At 42.7% G+C, this 16,183-nt stretch overlaps 1 protein-coding gene across 1 annotated transcript in view; it reads right to left on the bottom strand.

Moving 5' to 3' along the window:
• Positions 1 to 16,183, bottom strand: part of EPHA6 (EPH receptor A6) — a 721,750-nt gene that overhangs the window by 23,045 nt on the left and 682,522 nt on the right. Inside the window, exon 14 of the mRNA XM_046658947.1 lies at positions 5,233 to 5,382. Within this exon, the coding sequence (XP_046514903.1) occupies positions 5,233 to 5,382 (150 nt within the window). The remainder of the gene's footprint in view (positions 1 to 5,232; positions 5,383 to 16,183) is intronic.

Raw genomic sequence — 16,183 nt, 5'->3', positions numbered from 1 at the left:
GGGGACATTTTTGGTAGTCACAATGGGAGGGTGATACTGGCATCTAGTGGGTAGAGGCCAAGGATGCTGCTAAATATCCTACAACGCACAGGACAGCCCCACATAAAGAATCATTCAGCCCAACAGGTCAGTAGGTCACTAGTTCAGAGGTTAAGAAACCCTGCTCTAGAGCTCTCGTGATCTTTCCAATACGTCTGCCGCCACACTAGAATACAGTGATACACATGATAATATTTTGGTGGTATTTGATGTTGCAATAAATAAAGTTGCTCTTTAAAACAATGTATGCCACAAAAGGACAATATAGTATGTCTCTGGCAGCACATCTGCCTTCCTTTGGGGTCTTCTTCCGCGCTCCATGTGATTACAGGGAAATTGCCAGTCACAGTGCTCCGCCCGCCTCTGAATGCACAGGCTGGCAGGTACTGCAATCAGCTGTGACAATCACAGTATCTGTTTCCTGGCATGGTTTTGGTCCAGGGTTGGGCAGGACCCTAACAGAGCCAGCCAGAGTCTTCTCTGGGATTGGTATATGAATTTTCAGAGAGAAGGTCTCATTCTGCTAAAGCTGCTAAGCTGGCATGCTGAGCCCTGCAGCCTAAAGAAAACAGCACAGAAGGCCTTTGCAGTAGGAAAAAATGAGGTCAGTGGACCTAGGGAAGCATTAAAGATCCTGTAAGAACCCTGGGATCCAGAATCACTACCTTCTTAGTCTCATGAACAAAAAAGTTGATTTTTACTTAAGTTAGTTTGGGTTGAGTTTCTGCCATTTATAATCAAAAGAACCCTGAACAATAGAGTATACACGTCTTTTTGGCATACATTTTAAAAAATAACTATTTTGCATTCACACCATGTTGTTTCAGTTAAAAAAAGATAGAAGCCAACTCTTGAGGAGTGCACAGTCTATGCGTCCACGTTGGGGCAGGGAGCAGACTTCATCTCCTCCCCTGCACAGCGGGCTCTCTGAGAGTGACAACTGGGTTTTCCAGCTCTCCGTGCCCACCCGCATGCACACCTGGTCCAGCCACTGTGTCAGTAAGAAACTGCGGGATGGCTGTTATCTTGTGTGGGCTTTCATGGTGTGTCCCACACACTCTGGCTTCTCTCATTTCCTTTCCCTAATGTACGAGACCATTGACTTTTGGGAAATTCATTATATTACTCACTAAAATAGATTCTGCAAACTCACAACTGTAATAAAAATATGCCACAGTCTGAAGAATGGAGGGGCTATTTAATAAAAACTATCTGAAATTTCCCAAACTCATTTAAAATATAAGACATGTTAACATGCCATATTCAGCAAGGCCCACAGCTTAGTTAAATTCACCAAAATGTAGTAAAAATAGAAAATATTGAAACAGAACATAGTTGAATTTTTATGGCCCAAAACATTCCTTTCCTTATTTAAATGCACTTGGGTTGCAGAAAGTCAAACCTAAGACTATACTCTGACCAAACAGATGAGAAATGCAGGACGAATGGGGACTAACCAGTGCTGGAGAGGGGCAGCTGAGAAAGCTTCGATTAAGCTATTTCTGCTTCCAAACAGAGGTTCTGGTTACAGGATCTGTCACAGATATGCTGACTTCCAATATGTTAAGCTAAACAGAATTCCAACTTTCTTTACTGCAGCAGCAAAAAAATATTCACAAGATACACAAAAGATTTTAGCTCCTACTACTTTCCCCTAGTCTCCTACTGATCGATGACCTCAAAGATCTGTTTTTTTTTTGTTTTTTCCCCACAGAACTTTTTATTTTCCTCTTATTTCAGATTCTCGCTTGAATATTGTTTGGTAACCACTCAAAGCCCATGGAAATCACCAGCTTGGCTCCCACCTGGCCCTCCAGGGCCATCCAAGCTCTCGGGGGAGGGAGCGTTCAGCCTGTGCTGTGGGCGCTGGCAATCCTGAGCGAATGAGAATGTGCTTAAGGCGGAGTCTACTCCTGGCCGCAGCAGCCCCTTCTGGTTCCAGATATAGCCTTCATGGCCAAATGAGGTTTAATAGACAGAATGGCTCTCTAAGTGGTCATCTTGGACACAGATCATCAATACACAGGGCCAAGATGGCTGGGCAAACTGCTGGACAAGATCCAGGAAGGGAGGGGTTGACAATAGGGCTTGGACCACTCCAGGCAACAATTAGGAATGATTCACATGGTGGTCTCCGCTGGAAACTACACATTTGGGCTTTTTCCCTTCGAGGCCACGCTCCTGAAAAATCTGTCCTGTGCTCTGGTATCTCTGCTTGTCCCCTCTCTGCTCTGTGGAAGTCCCATCTATTCCCGCACATCCATGGATTCAGTAATATCCTAAACTTCAGAAAACAACATCTGCATCATTCCTTTGCTGAGACAAGGATGATAACCGTTCCTCCAGAGATTATAAAACCATAGCATGTTACTGTTAAAAGGGATATTAAAAATCACCTAAGCCATCCTTTTATTGTATTTATTGGTCACGAAACTGAGGCCTTAGAAGAGACTTTCATGGTTGAATTATAGTCTACATAACAGCAGCCAGAGCCACTAACTTAGTGGCATGATGTGACCCAGGCAGTAAAGTGCTATTCCAGGGGCAGCAAAAATGATGGAACTTCTCCGTGTTTATTTGTGTCATCCTATTATAAGACAGACTGCACATGAATATCTAATAGGAATGACAAATTAGGACTTTTATGACCATAAACGTATGACTTTCATGAATGTGTTTGGCAGTGCATATGACATTTAAAATCAAACCTCTAGCACTTCTCATCTTCTTCTCTTGCTTTTTTCCCCTGAAGAAGCAGTGATTATCATGTTACAACCCATATCTTTTACTTATTTACTTTGTTTACTCTGCCTCCCTCTCGCTAGAATGTAGGCTCCATGAGGACAAGACACCACTGGCCCCAGGTGGGGGCTACTCGGGCTGTCAGCCAAACCAGCAGCCCCTCCCCCTTCCCTCCTGGCTCCCGTCAGCCTTACTTCCACCATCACTCACTACCGATTCTAGCGAGATCACGTCGCTTCCCCATGCCTCAGTTTCATGCCCAACTTGGACTGGGGGTGGACTAGACAACCTTTACGGTCCCTTCCAGGTGTAACATTTGTTTTCTGTTGCAGCTCTAGTTCCTGGCACAGAGAAGGGATCCAGTGAATATTTTTAAGTGAATAAACGACTATATTAGTACAGTAGTACTTGTACATACGTGCAAGGAAATGCACTCGTCAGCTGTGAATGCTCAAGAACCTTCTGCTGGTAAGGCTATATTATTAGTAAAGTTTGGAGCCTTCTGAGTTGGGCAATTTTTAATTATAAATCTGAAAGGGAATTGGTTAAGACAAGGACTAAATGGTGCACCAATCGAGGAGGGTGCTTGACGGGAGGGCTCTTCCATACCGTGAAGACTTGAAACCATCAGGAAGACAACTTTGTATTCTGCAGATTTGCTTGAATGGCCCATTTTAGCTGTGTCGAAGAAGACAAGTAGGTAAGCGCTGTCCTAGGGTTGGACTAGAGCAGGAACTATGGTACGTGAATCGAAGGCTACTGTCATCTCGGATAACTGGTTAAAAAAATCAAGATAAGGGGCCAGCCTGGTGGTGTAGTGGTTAAGTTCATGTGCTCCACTTCAGTGGCCCGGGTTTCATAGGTTCAGATCCCGGGCATGGGCATAGCACCACTTGTCAAGCCAGGCTGTGACGGCATCCCACATAAAATAGAGGAAGATTGGCACAGATGTTAGCTCAGGGCCAATCTTCCACACACACACAAAAAACCAAAAAACAAAAAAAGAGATGAGTTTCTTCTAGGAGAGAGGGGACAAATTTCTGCTTCTGAGATTCAATTTTAAGAAGAGCTGGAGAGGCAGTCACAAGTTGCCCCAAACAAGGCCGGGTGGCAGGGAAGAGGCCCTTCAAATAAAATTGCCTGAAGAATAGTGGAACCCAGGCCTGCAGGCAGATGGCCTGGATTGAAGTCTCGGCGCCGGGAGTGGAGTGGAGGTTGCTGGCTACGCTTGCTCTGCACTGAAGGGCAGCTTCTCTGCGGGACCCAGCCCCGCTGGCTGTGCACTTGGCTGAGGTGCTTTGAGAGCGATGGCTGAGCATGTGCATGACTCAAACCTGCTGCACGTGGGTGTCTGGACCCCACATTCTCCACGGAGACAGCAGCACCCTCAGGACTGAGCAGCACCCAGCTTCGAAAGCCATGCCTTGTGGTAGGGAGGAACAAGAGCCATGGCGAGCTAACCCAAAGCCAGACTCTGTGCCTGGCAGTAGAAAAGGAGGACCTGCCTCTGTGACTGAACAAGTCCTTACGATACGTGGACAACTTGAGGTCGGGATTGGGTAGAGAGGTGGGAGGCGTGGAGGTGCCGCTCAAGCAACTGACTGGAACAAAGGGAAAAGATGTGGCAATAGTTGCGTTCTGAGTGTGTTTGGGGATTTTCTATAGTGACGTGGTCTCTGTTTTCGCCTGTGAACATTCAGAATTGCGTTGGAGGCAATTTCCCATTGCCATTGTCTCAGAAACCGTGAGAGCCCTTGAGGGAGGCAAGTGAGTGGACAGAGTCTGAACTCTGCAGTGAAGAAGGGGGAAATTAAATATATTTTCCGTTCTGATGGTACACTTTGCATTGTCAGTGTGCTTGCATTTTCTGACTTCCGTCTATCACTTTGGACAGGTCATAGAGGTCAGAGGTGTGTTAACCATCCTGTTCCATAACATTAACCACCAGGTAATTTTTACAGAGAAAAGAGCAGATTGCATAGAGGATCACATATCTGAAAAGTAGATGACATATATTGATAGCACATTGCCTGAAAGCATTCGCTCTTTTTCTTCTAAGTGATGTCTAGTCTAAATTAATTTGCTCCCTACCGTGGTGCATTAAATTGCCCCAAGGAAGAAATGAAAGGCAAACAGTACTCTTTCTTTTTTGTTCCTTATAGGTGAAGGCTGCTGCAGAAGCACAGTCATGATGCATTAGAACAACGTGTGGGAATCTCAGCTGTAAGATGCGGACCAGGTACTGACGTGGCCAGGCCAGTCAGCGGGCCCTTACAACACCAAACACAGCTCAAGCGAAAGGTTACTCAGCTTCTCAAACTCAGCCACAGACCCTGAGCAACTCTGGCGAAGATAAGGGTTAATCTGAGTGAGGGCAAAAGGCACATTTCCCCCTCAGCGCTAATGTGTTTACACTCACAAAATGGCAGTGTAACTGTGGGAGGCACTTACATCCTGGTTAGACATTTCCCAGTAAGGTCTCTCTCCATAGGACATGACCTCCCACATGACAATCCCGTAGCTCCACGCGTCACTTGCCGAGGAGAATTTTCTGTAGGCAATTGCTTCTGGGGCTGTCCACCTTATGGGGATCTTCCCACCCTGCAAAACAAATTGGAGATTTCTCAGCTGGCTCACAAGTTCATTAAAAAACGAAGTGGTATTCCAATTAAATATCTTTTGTTAGAAAGATCTAAGTACTGCATGATAGCATTGGCATTTTAAATTAAAAAAAAATGTTAAAATGTCAGAAATATTTTCCTGTAATAGTTATTCAGTGAAAAGAGCTTTAATGGGAAATAAGTCACACTTCAGAAATATTTTATTTCATTCATTAGAGAAATTTATTTTCACTTGAGATTCACACAATTAAACCCACTATCATGCCATTTGAAGAAAGTTCCAGATTATAGGGCATTAAAACTAAATATCATTCAACACTCATTAAACCTTGTATTGCATGTATAAATAATAATGATAATAAGTTCTAACTTGATTAAAGACAAACGGTTTAATACAGAACTGAGACATTCTCTCCCAAGTCAGTGCTTATCAGAACTGTATTTCCTTTCCATCTGCTGTGATTGCAGTTATTTTAAATAAAACGATCCTTGAACATTATGCAAGTGCACCTGAGAAGGCTAATGTTTCTTTAGAACACTTTAGGCTAGTTTATATTTTTTGTTCTTCAGTGTTGAAGTTATCGTTTGAACATATTACAGAGATTAAATTGCACGAATTTAATCTATACTGTTCGGGTATTAAAGTCTGCTATTGTGCTATACTTTTTATCAGCATTTATTACATTTTATCTCTTGAGACACTCTATAAATCCCTTTCTGCTGTAACGACAAGAATAAAACAATTCCTCCCTGTGACGTGCAGTTTCCGCTGAGCGGAGGAGGGCGCCGCCGCCGCTAGATGGCGGCAGAGAGCGGGAGCTGCGCCCTGAGCGCCCGCCCCGGCCGCACGGTCCTCGCCGAGGGTGCTCGGCAGTCGGACCCGCGTGAAGGTCCTCTCGTGGGCACACACCTCACACCGTCTGGTCGCCCGCCGGGCTCAGTGCGCTGAATCCAGCGCCCTGATTTTACAGGTGAGCAGACTGAGTCCAGGGGCCAGAGGTTTCGAGGTCCCGCCCGCATTCTGAAGCCCTTCGTATCTGCGACTGTTAGGGTATCATGTGGCCTTGATGCTCAGAAGTCAGTACTGCAGCGGGGGGAGAGCTTGGCTAAGGAACTTCAGTGTTTCAACCCTGAGCATCCACAACCAAACATAAGAGCTGCCTGATGCAGGAGGCCTGGAGTCGGGGGCTTTCAGCTTTGGGGCAGAAGTTAAAGGAAGCACCACTTAAGACCAGGAAGTTAAATTTACCCAGCTGGCGAGAGCAGTGTAAGAGGGTGGCCAGCTGGGGAAGGGAGACGCACGGGGAGGATTTATCCTTGAACCCAAAGTGGAGTTGCCAGGTAAAATATACGACCCACAGTTAAACTTGAATTTCAGAGAAATAAGAAATACTATTTTTAGTATGTTTCATGAAGGAATGTATTTTTTTGTATATGTCCCAAATATTGCATGAGACATTTATACTGAAAACATATTCATTGTTTATCTGCAATTCAAATTTAACTGGGCATCCTATATTTTATTTACTAAATCTGGCAACCCTAACCCAGAGCATTAAAAGAATTCAGGAATGGGAACACTGTAAATGATCCAACAGAACAAAAAGCAGTGTTATGAAAAAACTAGTGTGGTCTGTCCTTGGGGAGGGGACAAGGACGCTCCGACTGTGCACCAGCACCACACCAGCCTGTGTTTCATCGAGTGTTTATGCTGGAACGGCTCCGTCTTGGGCTCTGCACTTTGAAGCCACTTAAGTCACGCTCAGGCTTGTTTAAAACATGGAAGCCAAACTTCCAGAGAATAAAGACTAAATCTGTAGGTCTGACCTCAGAACAGAAGCAAGAGCAACAGTCTCATCTGGTATTTCTGATTCTGGATCTTTCTTTGCCTCTTCTGGCAAACAGTATGTGAAAGTGTGAATTGCTAGTCTTTTGAGCTGTTCCTTTGCTAAATCTTTGAATTCTATTAAGACAGGCTAAAAAGCGGAGTTAAGGGTTATTTTATGTGCATGCACTGGTAAATGATATCTCATAAATGATTCACATATAAATTTATATTTCATATAACTTGATATCACGTTAAATGATACCTTTGTCACTTTCCTTCCTAAGATTTTATTTTTTTCCTCAAGAGGTCGATATTACAGAATGTTTGATTAATAGCATCGCTACCTGTTATGGACTGAATTCATATGTTGAAGCGCAACTCCCAATGTGACTGTGTTTGGAGACAGGGCCTTTAAAGAGTTAATTAAGGTTAAATGAGGTCATAAGGGTGGGGCCTAATCCAATAGGACTGGTGTCCTTATGAGAAGATGAAGAGACGCCAGAAGTGTGTATGCACAGAGGAAAGGCCACCTGCAAGCCGGGAAGAGAGCCTCAGGAGAAGCCAAACCTGCCGACACCTTGATTTTGGATGTTCAGCTTCCAGAACTGTGAAAAATAAATTTTTATTGTTTGAGCCACCTGGTCTGTGGTATTTTGCTATGGAAGCCTTAACAGACTAACAGACTACCCCTATAAAAAATCAAAATATATTTTCCAAAGATGAGCAACATTGCAAAATGGACAGTACATCTTTATTTCAAATTCTGTTCCAAGTGTCATCTTGTAATGGAAAGTGTGAGGTAGAATAAATCTTAAAATAAAGTATGAAAAATTGGCACAGAAGTTTTAATAAGGAGATACAATTCTAATTAACAAAAGTACATGGTGACATGAACCTGAGAGTATGTACAAATGGGAATAATTCTGAGCGTATATGGGATGGAGATAAGGAAGCATTCAAATCGTTTATTCTAATAGGAGGATATATACTGGATACAGTTTATATATCAGTGCAAGATGAGACAGAAAGGAAGAACTCTAAGATCACCACAAGCAGGTCTCTGACTCTTCCCTACTCAAGAGGAAACACCTGGTCCTTTTTTTCCTTTTTTTAATTGAATGGTCCAACAAACTTTTTTGGCTTAATCTCATCTACTCATTTTTGCCCATGATCTTGAGTCACAGACGGAGGAAACGCACTAACGTATTTTTTCTGAGAGCATGAACCACCAGATGTCTGTTTCAGGTTTCAGGATTGAACAAATAGTACTTTAGATTTGAAATCACAATCATTGGAACATTACATGTTGCTTTACCATATGTTTATGAGAAAACAAAAGTAGCCAAACATGCTAATCAAAATGAGTGAATGTACCTCAAACGGCTTCTCGTTTACTAATCCTTGCCTTGTGCAGCAAGCTTAATCACTTAAGAGGACAAGAAGAAACAGGAAGGAAGCAATGGATTGCTACTGAAAAGACTGTCAGCAAACCTTTTTCCTGTTTTGCAAGTCATCCTCAGAGCTGGTTGTGTAGGAAGTGGGAAGTGGAGTTGTAGGAGAAAAAATGCGGAAGAGGAGCCAGGAGCCCTGTATTTCTGTAAACCCTACTCCTGCCGAGTGGGGCTGTAGTACAGGTGTGTTTAACACACATCTGAGTTTTAGATCCGAATCCTCTCATTTTCAGCATAGGGAACCATCCACTGAAATACTGTAAAGTTAGAGAGGCTTAATTCTGAAATCAAACAGAAAAATTCCATTGAGAAACAAGAACCCTTAAAAAAAAGTGTCCATTTCTCATTCACTGGATTTGATAGTTATCTTAAATGCATGTGGTTTGAATAGACAACAATCTATGTGCAGAATTTCCTTTTCATATTTCCTCAATCTATCTTTGTAGTGCCCAAACCTCAATGAATGTAAGAATTACAGTACAGAAAATGTAGATGCTTTGCTTACAGATTAACTTAAGGAATTTCTAATGGCAATTTTGACTAAACAGTATTTTTGTTTATGAGCTGAAAATTCTAAGTGAGATGCAACTCTACTCCAATCCATTGTGTGACCTTGGGCAAGTCTTAACTCTGAGTCTTACACTTCAGATCAGCAAAATGAGGGGATTTGAATTAATGATCATAAAATGGTAAGCTATAATGAGTTTCAGTATTTGCCCACAGTTTCTCAGCTTCCACTACATTGTAAGGAGACAGACCATGTGAGTTGGTACCTAGATTGTGTGACAGATGGTCTGATGATAGATAGTAAAGGAGACAAGCACACTCTGGTTTTACGTCTCAGGCCAATAATTAATGGTCATGGTGATGAGCCTGAGTGGTAAGGAAGAGTTAAAATAACCCGAACACTCTTTGTTTAAGAAGGCAACAGCATGGATAACATATCTTAGAAAGATATGCAACCAGGACATTGACTTTTTTTCCCTTTGGTTTTTTAATTCTTAATGCATAACCACTGTTTATTTGGAAAACTCATATGGTGACTTACTGATGTCAGACGAAAGAAGAATTAATGTGTTTACTGGAAGATCACTTTACATTATAATTTCTTATCAGTGGGACTGTCTGTGGCAGAGGTGGTCTGGTTTGAGGAGCATTGGTGGAGGAATCAGCATTCTAGGATCTTCTGCCTTAATTCACTATGGTGTCCTGGGAAGTCACAATGAATCACAGAAAGATCTCTCACACTAATTATACAGACAACCACACTAGGGGGATTTTCTTCTTTCTCTTGAGAATTACTGATCTTGAGAAAAAAGTCTATCTCTGAGCATCTCTTTCTAGTTTGTAGAAATGTAGTATTATGTATTTAGTATTTAGTATTACCAAATTTAGTATTATGGTGCACAACTGTATTATAGTGTAAGCCTTTTAAAACCACATCCCCCTATCCTGCTCTTAGAGGGGTGTGGACCACCCTTCTTCACTGAGCCTTATTGCTCTAGGGCAACTGTGTGAATTTTCATCCATTTCTTAAATATAGGGATAATATCTGTCCTTCCTTGAAGACAGACTGAGAACTATGATAGAATGAATTCATTCATGGATGCAAAGGAGAAAGCTTCTCATATTTTGCTTCTAGATCACGTAATCATTACATGGATTAAATGAGATAGTACACATGAAGCTCCTCTTCGCTGCCAGCACATGGCAGACACTCAGTGAATGCTATCTGTTCCCTTAACTTATGTATTTAAAATTTGTCCTTTCTTTGGACCTGCCTGGCTTCCAGCCCAGACCAGCATCCCGGTTCCCTCATCTAGAGTCACTGAGCCCACCCTATAGTGGCCAGGCTCAGGGTTAGCTCCTCCCACAAAGGCTTTCAGGAGCCAGAGGTACCAAGTCAGTTCTGCTGATGGACAAGGTCTGACTCAGTTCTGGTAACTCAGACCTGGTCTGGTCCAGTGTGAGGTGATCTGTGCATCTTGGTCCAGGGAGTTGGTCCCAAGCCTGCATTCCTGCCATCGCCCCTCCAGTGCCCTTCCAAGAATGAAGACATATCTCATTCAACTTATTCTTTCCCAAGTAGGATTCTGTTCTCAAAGAGCATTATCTGTGGTTGAATGTTGGCAGCCAGATTTCTGCCTACAGTTAGACTTGCCCGATAATGACTGTCTCTGGATTTCTTGCCTTTTCCTGAGTGTTTCCCTTTTCTTTGTGGGGTTGTGACACACTGGATAAGTTACAAACCTTCATCCCTCAAAAATGCACATGTAGACACACACACACACACACACACCATTTTGCATCAGTATCATGGGATTCACAGGTGTCAGATTGAGACACTCTTACTGTAAAAGACCCTATTTTTGGCATAGTATTTTAACAATACAAGTCATTGGTTCTTAATAATAATTTTTTATAGGATAATAAGCACTCTAGAAATCTATGGTAAATAGCATTGTTTTAGGCCACAAACGTATGAAATAAACCATTTTTGTACTTTTACGTAAGACAGACTTCCTTACAGTTGCTCCCCAGGCTTTCACTGCCTGTGCCGGGACCTTCGGGTGGGTGTTCACTGAGGTCTCAGGGTCTTGGATTTCATGCATCCAGAGCCCACCAACTGTTTGCCTTGGGCTGAAACAGGCCTGCAGTTAGGTCTTTCACGGCTAAGTTTGTTTCTTTAGTGACTCTAAATGCCTTTAGGTGGGCGGGGCCCCCCCCAGAGCACCACCACTCCACTCTGCTCTCTCAGTCCTTCATCAGACACACGTGACCTGTTTCCGTTTTCCTCCTGGCTCCTGAAGGTATTGCTGTTCCCCCCTCACTGGAGCTTTAACCCAACTTCCCTGCCTGATTATGAAACAGTCATCTACTTTTGAAATTATTTAGGCCATTTTTTTCCATAAAGAATAGGGACAGATAAGGAACAACTTCAAATAAACATGAATGGATAACTTGCCAGCATTGTTCTCCATTCTCTGAAAAAAATTCTTACATATGGAAAGACTGCCTCATTCTCCTCTCCTCACCCTATCTACCTGGAATGACACTACATTTTTATTCATTGTCTAAATGTACAAACGGCTCAGTGAATGCTAATTTTTTTGTTCCTGTAATAAAACTGTGCATATCGTGCTACCCAAAGCCTCAAGAATTAGAGTCTTTTTCACCTGCTTCCTCCTAAATTGCTCCTACAAATAATTCATTTCCACCTGGTTCTCAGTACTCTCTTCTGATGAGAACAAAGGTGATGCATCATTAAGGGAATAACACGATTCTTGGGGACATCTGTTAAACTGGATTTTCTATGCCATCCTATAGGGTAGATAAAGCAGGACCCAATGTTACTGTAAAGTGCGAGAATTAAACATACACGTTATTATGAGGATTGCCATTGTATCTGTGTGTAGTAACTTAAACACCACTGACAGGGTAGGCAGTTTTTCCAAAACCACCTGTCATTCATTATGGTTTTACAAATGGACTGTCTGGTGAGGACCCAAGGGCAAGGCTGATCCCCACAGAGACAACGCTCTTCCCCAATGGTAGCGCTCTTCCCTGTATCATCTCTCCCCAGTTACTCTCTCTCTCTCCTTTTTGTCTTTTTTTTTTTATTGAGTTATTGATAGGTTACAATCTTGTGAAATTTCAATTGTACATTAATGTTTATCAGTCATGTTGTAGGTGCACCACTTCACCCTTTGTGCCCACCCCCCACCCCACCTTTCCCCTGGTATCCATTAAACTGTTCTTGGTCCATAGTTTTAAATTCCTCATATGAGTGGAGTCATACACAGATTATCTTTCTCTCACTGGCTTATTTCACTTAACATAATTCTCTCAAGGTCCATCCATGTTATTGCAAATGGAATGATTTTGTTCTGTTTTGCAGCTGAGTAGTATTCCATTGTATATATGTACCACATCTTCTTTATCCGTTCGTCTGTTGATGGGCACTTAGGTTGCTTCCACATCTTGGCTATTGTAAACAGTGCTGCAATAAACATTGGGGTGCACAGGACTTTTGGGATTGCTGACTTCAGGCTCTTTGGATAAATACCCAGTAGTGGGATGGCTGGATCGTATGGTAGTTCTATTTTTAGTTTTTTGAGGAATCTCCATACTGTTTTCCATAGTGGCTGCACCAGTTTGCATTCCCACCAGCAGTGTATGAGGGTTCCTTTTTCTCCGCAACCTCTCCAACACTTGTTGCTATTAGTTTTAGATATTTTTGTCATTCTAACGGGTGTAAGGTGATATCTTAGTGTAGTTTTGATTTGCATTTCCCTGATGATCAGCGATGATGAGCATCTTTTCATGTGCCTATTGGCCATCAGTATATCTTCTTTGGAGAAATGTCTGTTCATGTCTCCAGCCCATTTTTTGATTGGGTTGTTTGATGTTTTGTGGTTGAGTTGCAAGAGTTCTTTATATATTAAGGATATTAAGCCTTTGTCAGATATATGACTTGCAAATATTTCTTCCCAGTTGGTGGGTTGTTTTTTTGTTTCAATCCTGTTTTCATTTGCCTTGAAGAAGCTCTTTAATCTGATGAAGTCCCATTTGTTTATTCTTTCTATTGTTTCCCTTCTCTGAGAAGACATGGCGTCCGAAAAGATCCTTTTAATACTGATGTCAAAGAGTGTACTGCCTACGTTTTCTTCCAGAAGCCTTATGGTTTCAGGTCTCACCTTTAGGTCTTTAATCCATTTTGAGTTTATTTTGGTGAATGGTGAAAAAGAATGGTCAATTTTCATTCTTTTACATGTGGCTTTCCAGTTTTCCCAGCACCATTTGTTGAAAAGACTTCCTTTTTGTCTTTTTAATTCACTCTACAGAAGACTAGCTACCCTCTACTCCCTCCCCAGAGCATTTCAATGAAGTTTTCTCAGCTTCCTATCTATTGTTTTTATGGCAAAGATCTATGAAAATTAGCACAGAAGTCATAGTTTTAAAAAATGCACATAAATCATAAAAGGGGAGTAAAGGATTAATACTTTTGACCCATTAGTATTGGGACACTTGATACATTAAATGCTGATATATTATATAAAATGATGACATTATTCTTCATGTATACAAGGCTAGAGCGTTTAGGAAGCATTTTTACTTGAATGGCCTCACGTGGATGTACACCACCAAAGAGTGACTACTTCGCCTTCTTATCATGTTGCCCTGTGAGAATAACACTGACAATAAGCAGAGATTAACATGTACACCATCTACCTCCATCCATGGTTGGATGCTATTTACTTGGGAAAAGTTCAGATCCCGTCATTAGGAAGAGAGCTGGTACAATGAGGCTCATCCATATTTATATGAGGATTATCTGCAAGGTTTCTTGGAAAACAAATATTCAAAAAGGATGGAGAGAGTGTGTAGGACTCCGGGACATACACAGGTGATTCTCATAGACCCCAGGTGCTTACTCTGGAGGGATCATGTGCAACATGGCAAGAGGAGCCCAGCGCCTGGCTCCTCATCCCTCTTTTCCCAGTAATCTGCTTTGTGGTCTTGGGCAAGTTACAGATGCTCTGTAAGTCGAGGGGGTTGGGCTGTGTGATCTTGTGGTTCATGTGAAGTTTTAATCTATGATTTGTAAATACATATAATACCCAGCAGTGAAAACAGGAGAAGAAACAGCCTCATTTTCTGTGTGAGGAGAACAGCTTCCTGGCACTGATGTGCCCTCGGGCACTGTGCACACTGAATGGGGCTCTCCTGACAGCTCCACAGGGTTCCCACCGAGCACACCTGAGAAGCAGATCTTCTCTGGCGGCCATCGCAGGCAGTGCTGTGAGACATCAGTTCAGAGTGGAGCTGTGGCCTCAAATTACCCACTGTCAGAAAGGCTGGCTCCGAGGGTAACCGAGGAGAGACAAGACGGCACAGTTCCATCTCCAGGGACAGTCTACTTGGGTCCAGCTCCTTAGACTCATGAGCACTCAAGAGGGGAGGGTGCACGATCTTCTCAAAGACTGAGGAAGCATCTCTCTATGGGGAGGACAGGGCCCAGGGGCTCACATCCAAAGGTAGGCGAGAACTTGAGAAAAGTCTGGAAGGACCTGGAGCTGCAAATACCAAAAAAGGTTTAATACAAATAAATCTATTTTCAAGGTAGACTTTGGCCGAGAGAATTATTAAAATGCTAGCATTCTGAGTAAGTTTTTAGTTGGGATAAACTGATTAAAATATGGAGGACAGTGTTCTTACATCCTCAGGGTCTTAGTTGAGAAAATTTACACAGTCAAACCTTTGTTCATCCATTATTGCAGCACGGCACGCTGTCCTGTCAGCTCTCCCTTCAGCTCCTATTCTGCTCATGATGTGACGTGCTCATCTGGCACCTGCCTGTGACACCCATTGTCCGCCTCACTCATCTGGCACTCAGCGCCATGCACCTTCCATGGATTAGTATTTGATTTTTAAAAATGTGGATGTACTGTCTTCCCAGAAAGGTTATAAAGATCTTGGAGGGTCTTTCACTCTTCTTTGTAATCTACTTTACAGTCTTCAGTACGGTGCTATGATTATAATAGGAATTTAATGATTATTTGCTGAGGGGATGACTCGATGGCATGAATTAGGCAAGCGATGTAAGAGGAGAGGCACAGCCTCAGAACCACACCACAGAAGTGGAGTTCACACTTCGCCATTTAGTTCCTTCTTAGTGATCACTGTGAGCTTGGTTCATGATAAGCACAGGAGGAAAGGGAAATTTCTCCACGTGAATTTCCAGTTTATAAAGGGCATCCCCCAGAGAGGCACCAAAGGTCACTGGCGGCATTCATTCATTCATTCTCTTAATCTTTTTCTGATCAGACCTTTTTTTTTTTTTTTTTTAACACATCTCACGCCAGATGCTTGTCACAGAGATGTGCTCCTTGTCCTCAGGGAGATCACGTAGCAGGGAGGTTGATGAAAACCAACATTGGTGGTGCAGAGGGTAAAGGCTCCACAGAGGTCCGTACAAGGGTCATTTGCTGGCAGAAAGGGGCTCAGCTGTTGGAGATGGCTGTGGGTAGGCATAAAGGTGGGACAATAGAGGTAATGTTTCAGGTAGAGTTTAAAAGAAAAGGAGTTTGACTATTAAGACAAAGAGGCCAGGCACCCCTTTCCAGAGAACAGCGAGCTCAAGGGCATAGAGGGGCAGAACAGCATAATGTGTCCAGGGAATTGCAAGCTGCCTAAAATTGCTGCGATTAGAGTCCGAAGAGGAAATCAGTGGCTGTGAAGTTGGAGACGCCAGCACTAGCCACGTACCAAAGGCCCCGTTAGACATTTAGAGTGGTAGGCAATAGGGTTTCAGAGTGTCATCGAAACTTGAAACGTATTCCTAGAACATAGAATTTTATAATTGGGGATACATCTGTCACTATTTCTGTATGCAAAATTGTACACAATTTGTTCTTATTTCTCTTGTTTGTTTGTTTGTTTTCACCCTAATTTTGCTGTGGCTTAAAGATCTGTATCATGTGGTAAAAAGTGGTGTGGAT

The sequence above is a fragment of the Equus quagga genome, chromosome 4 (genome assembly GCF_021613505.1).
Source record: "Equus quagga isolate Etosha38 chromosome 4, UCLA_HA_Equagga_1.0, whole genome shotgun sequence".
Lineage (NCBI taxonomy): Eukaryota > Metazoa > Chordata > Mammalia > Perissodactyla > Equidae > Equus > Equus quagga.
This window is presented reverse-complemented; position numbering and strand designations above follow the sequence as displayed.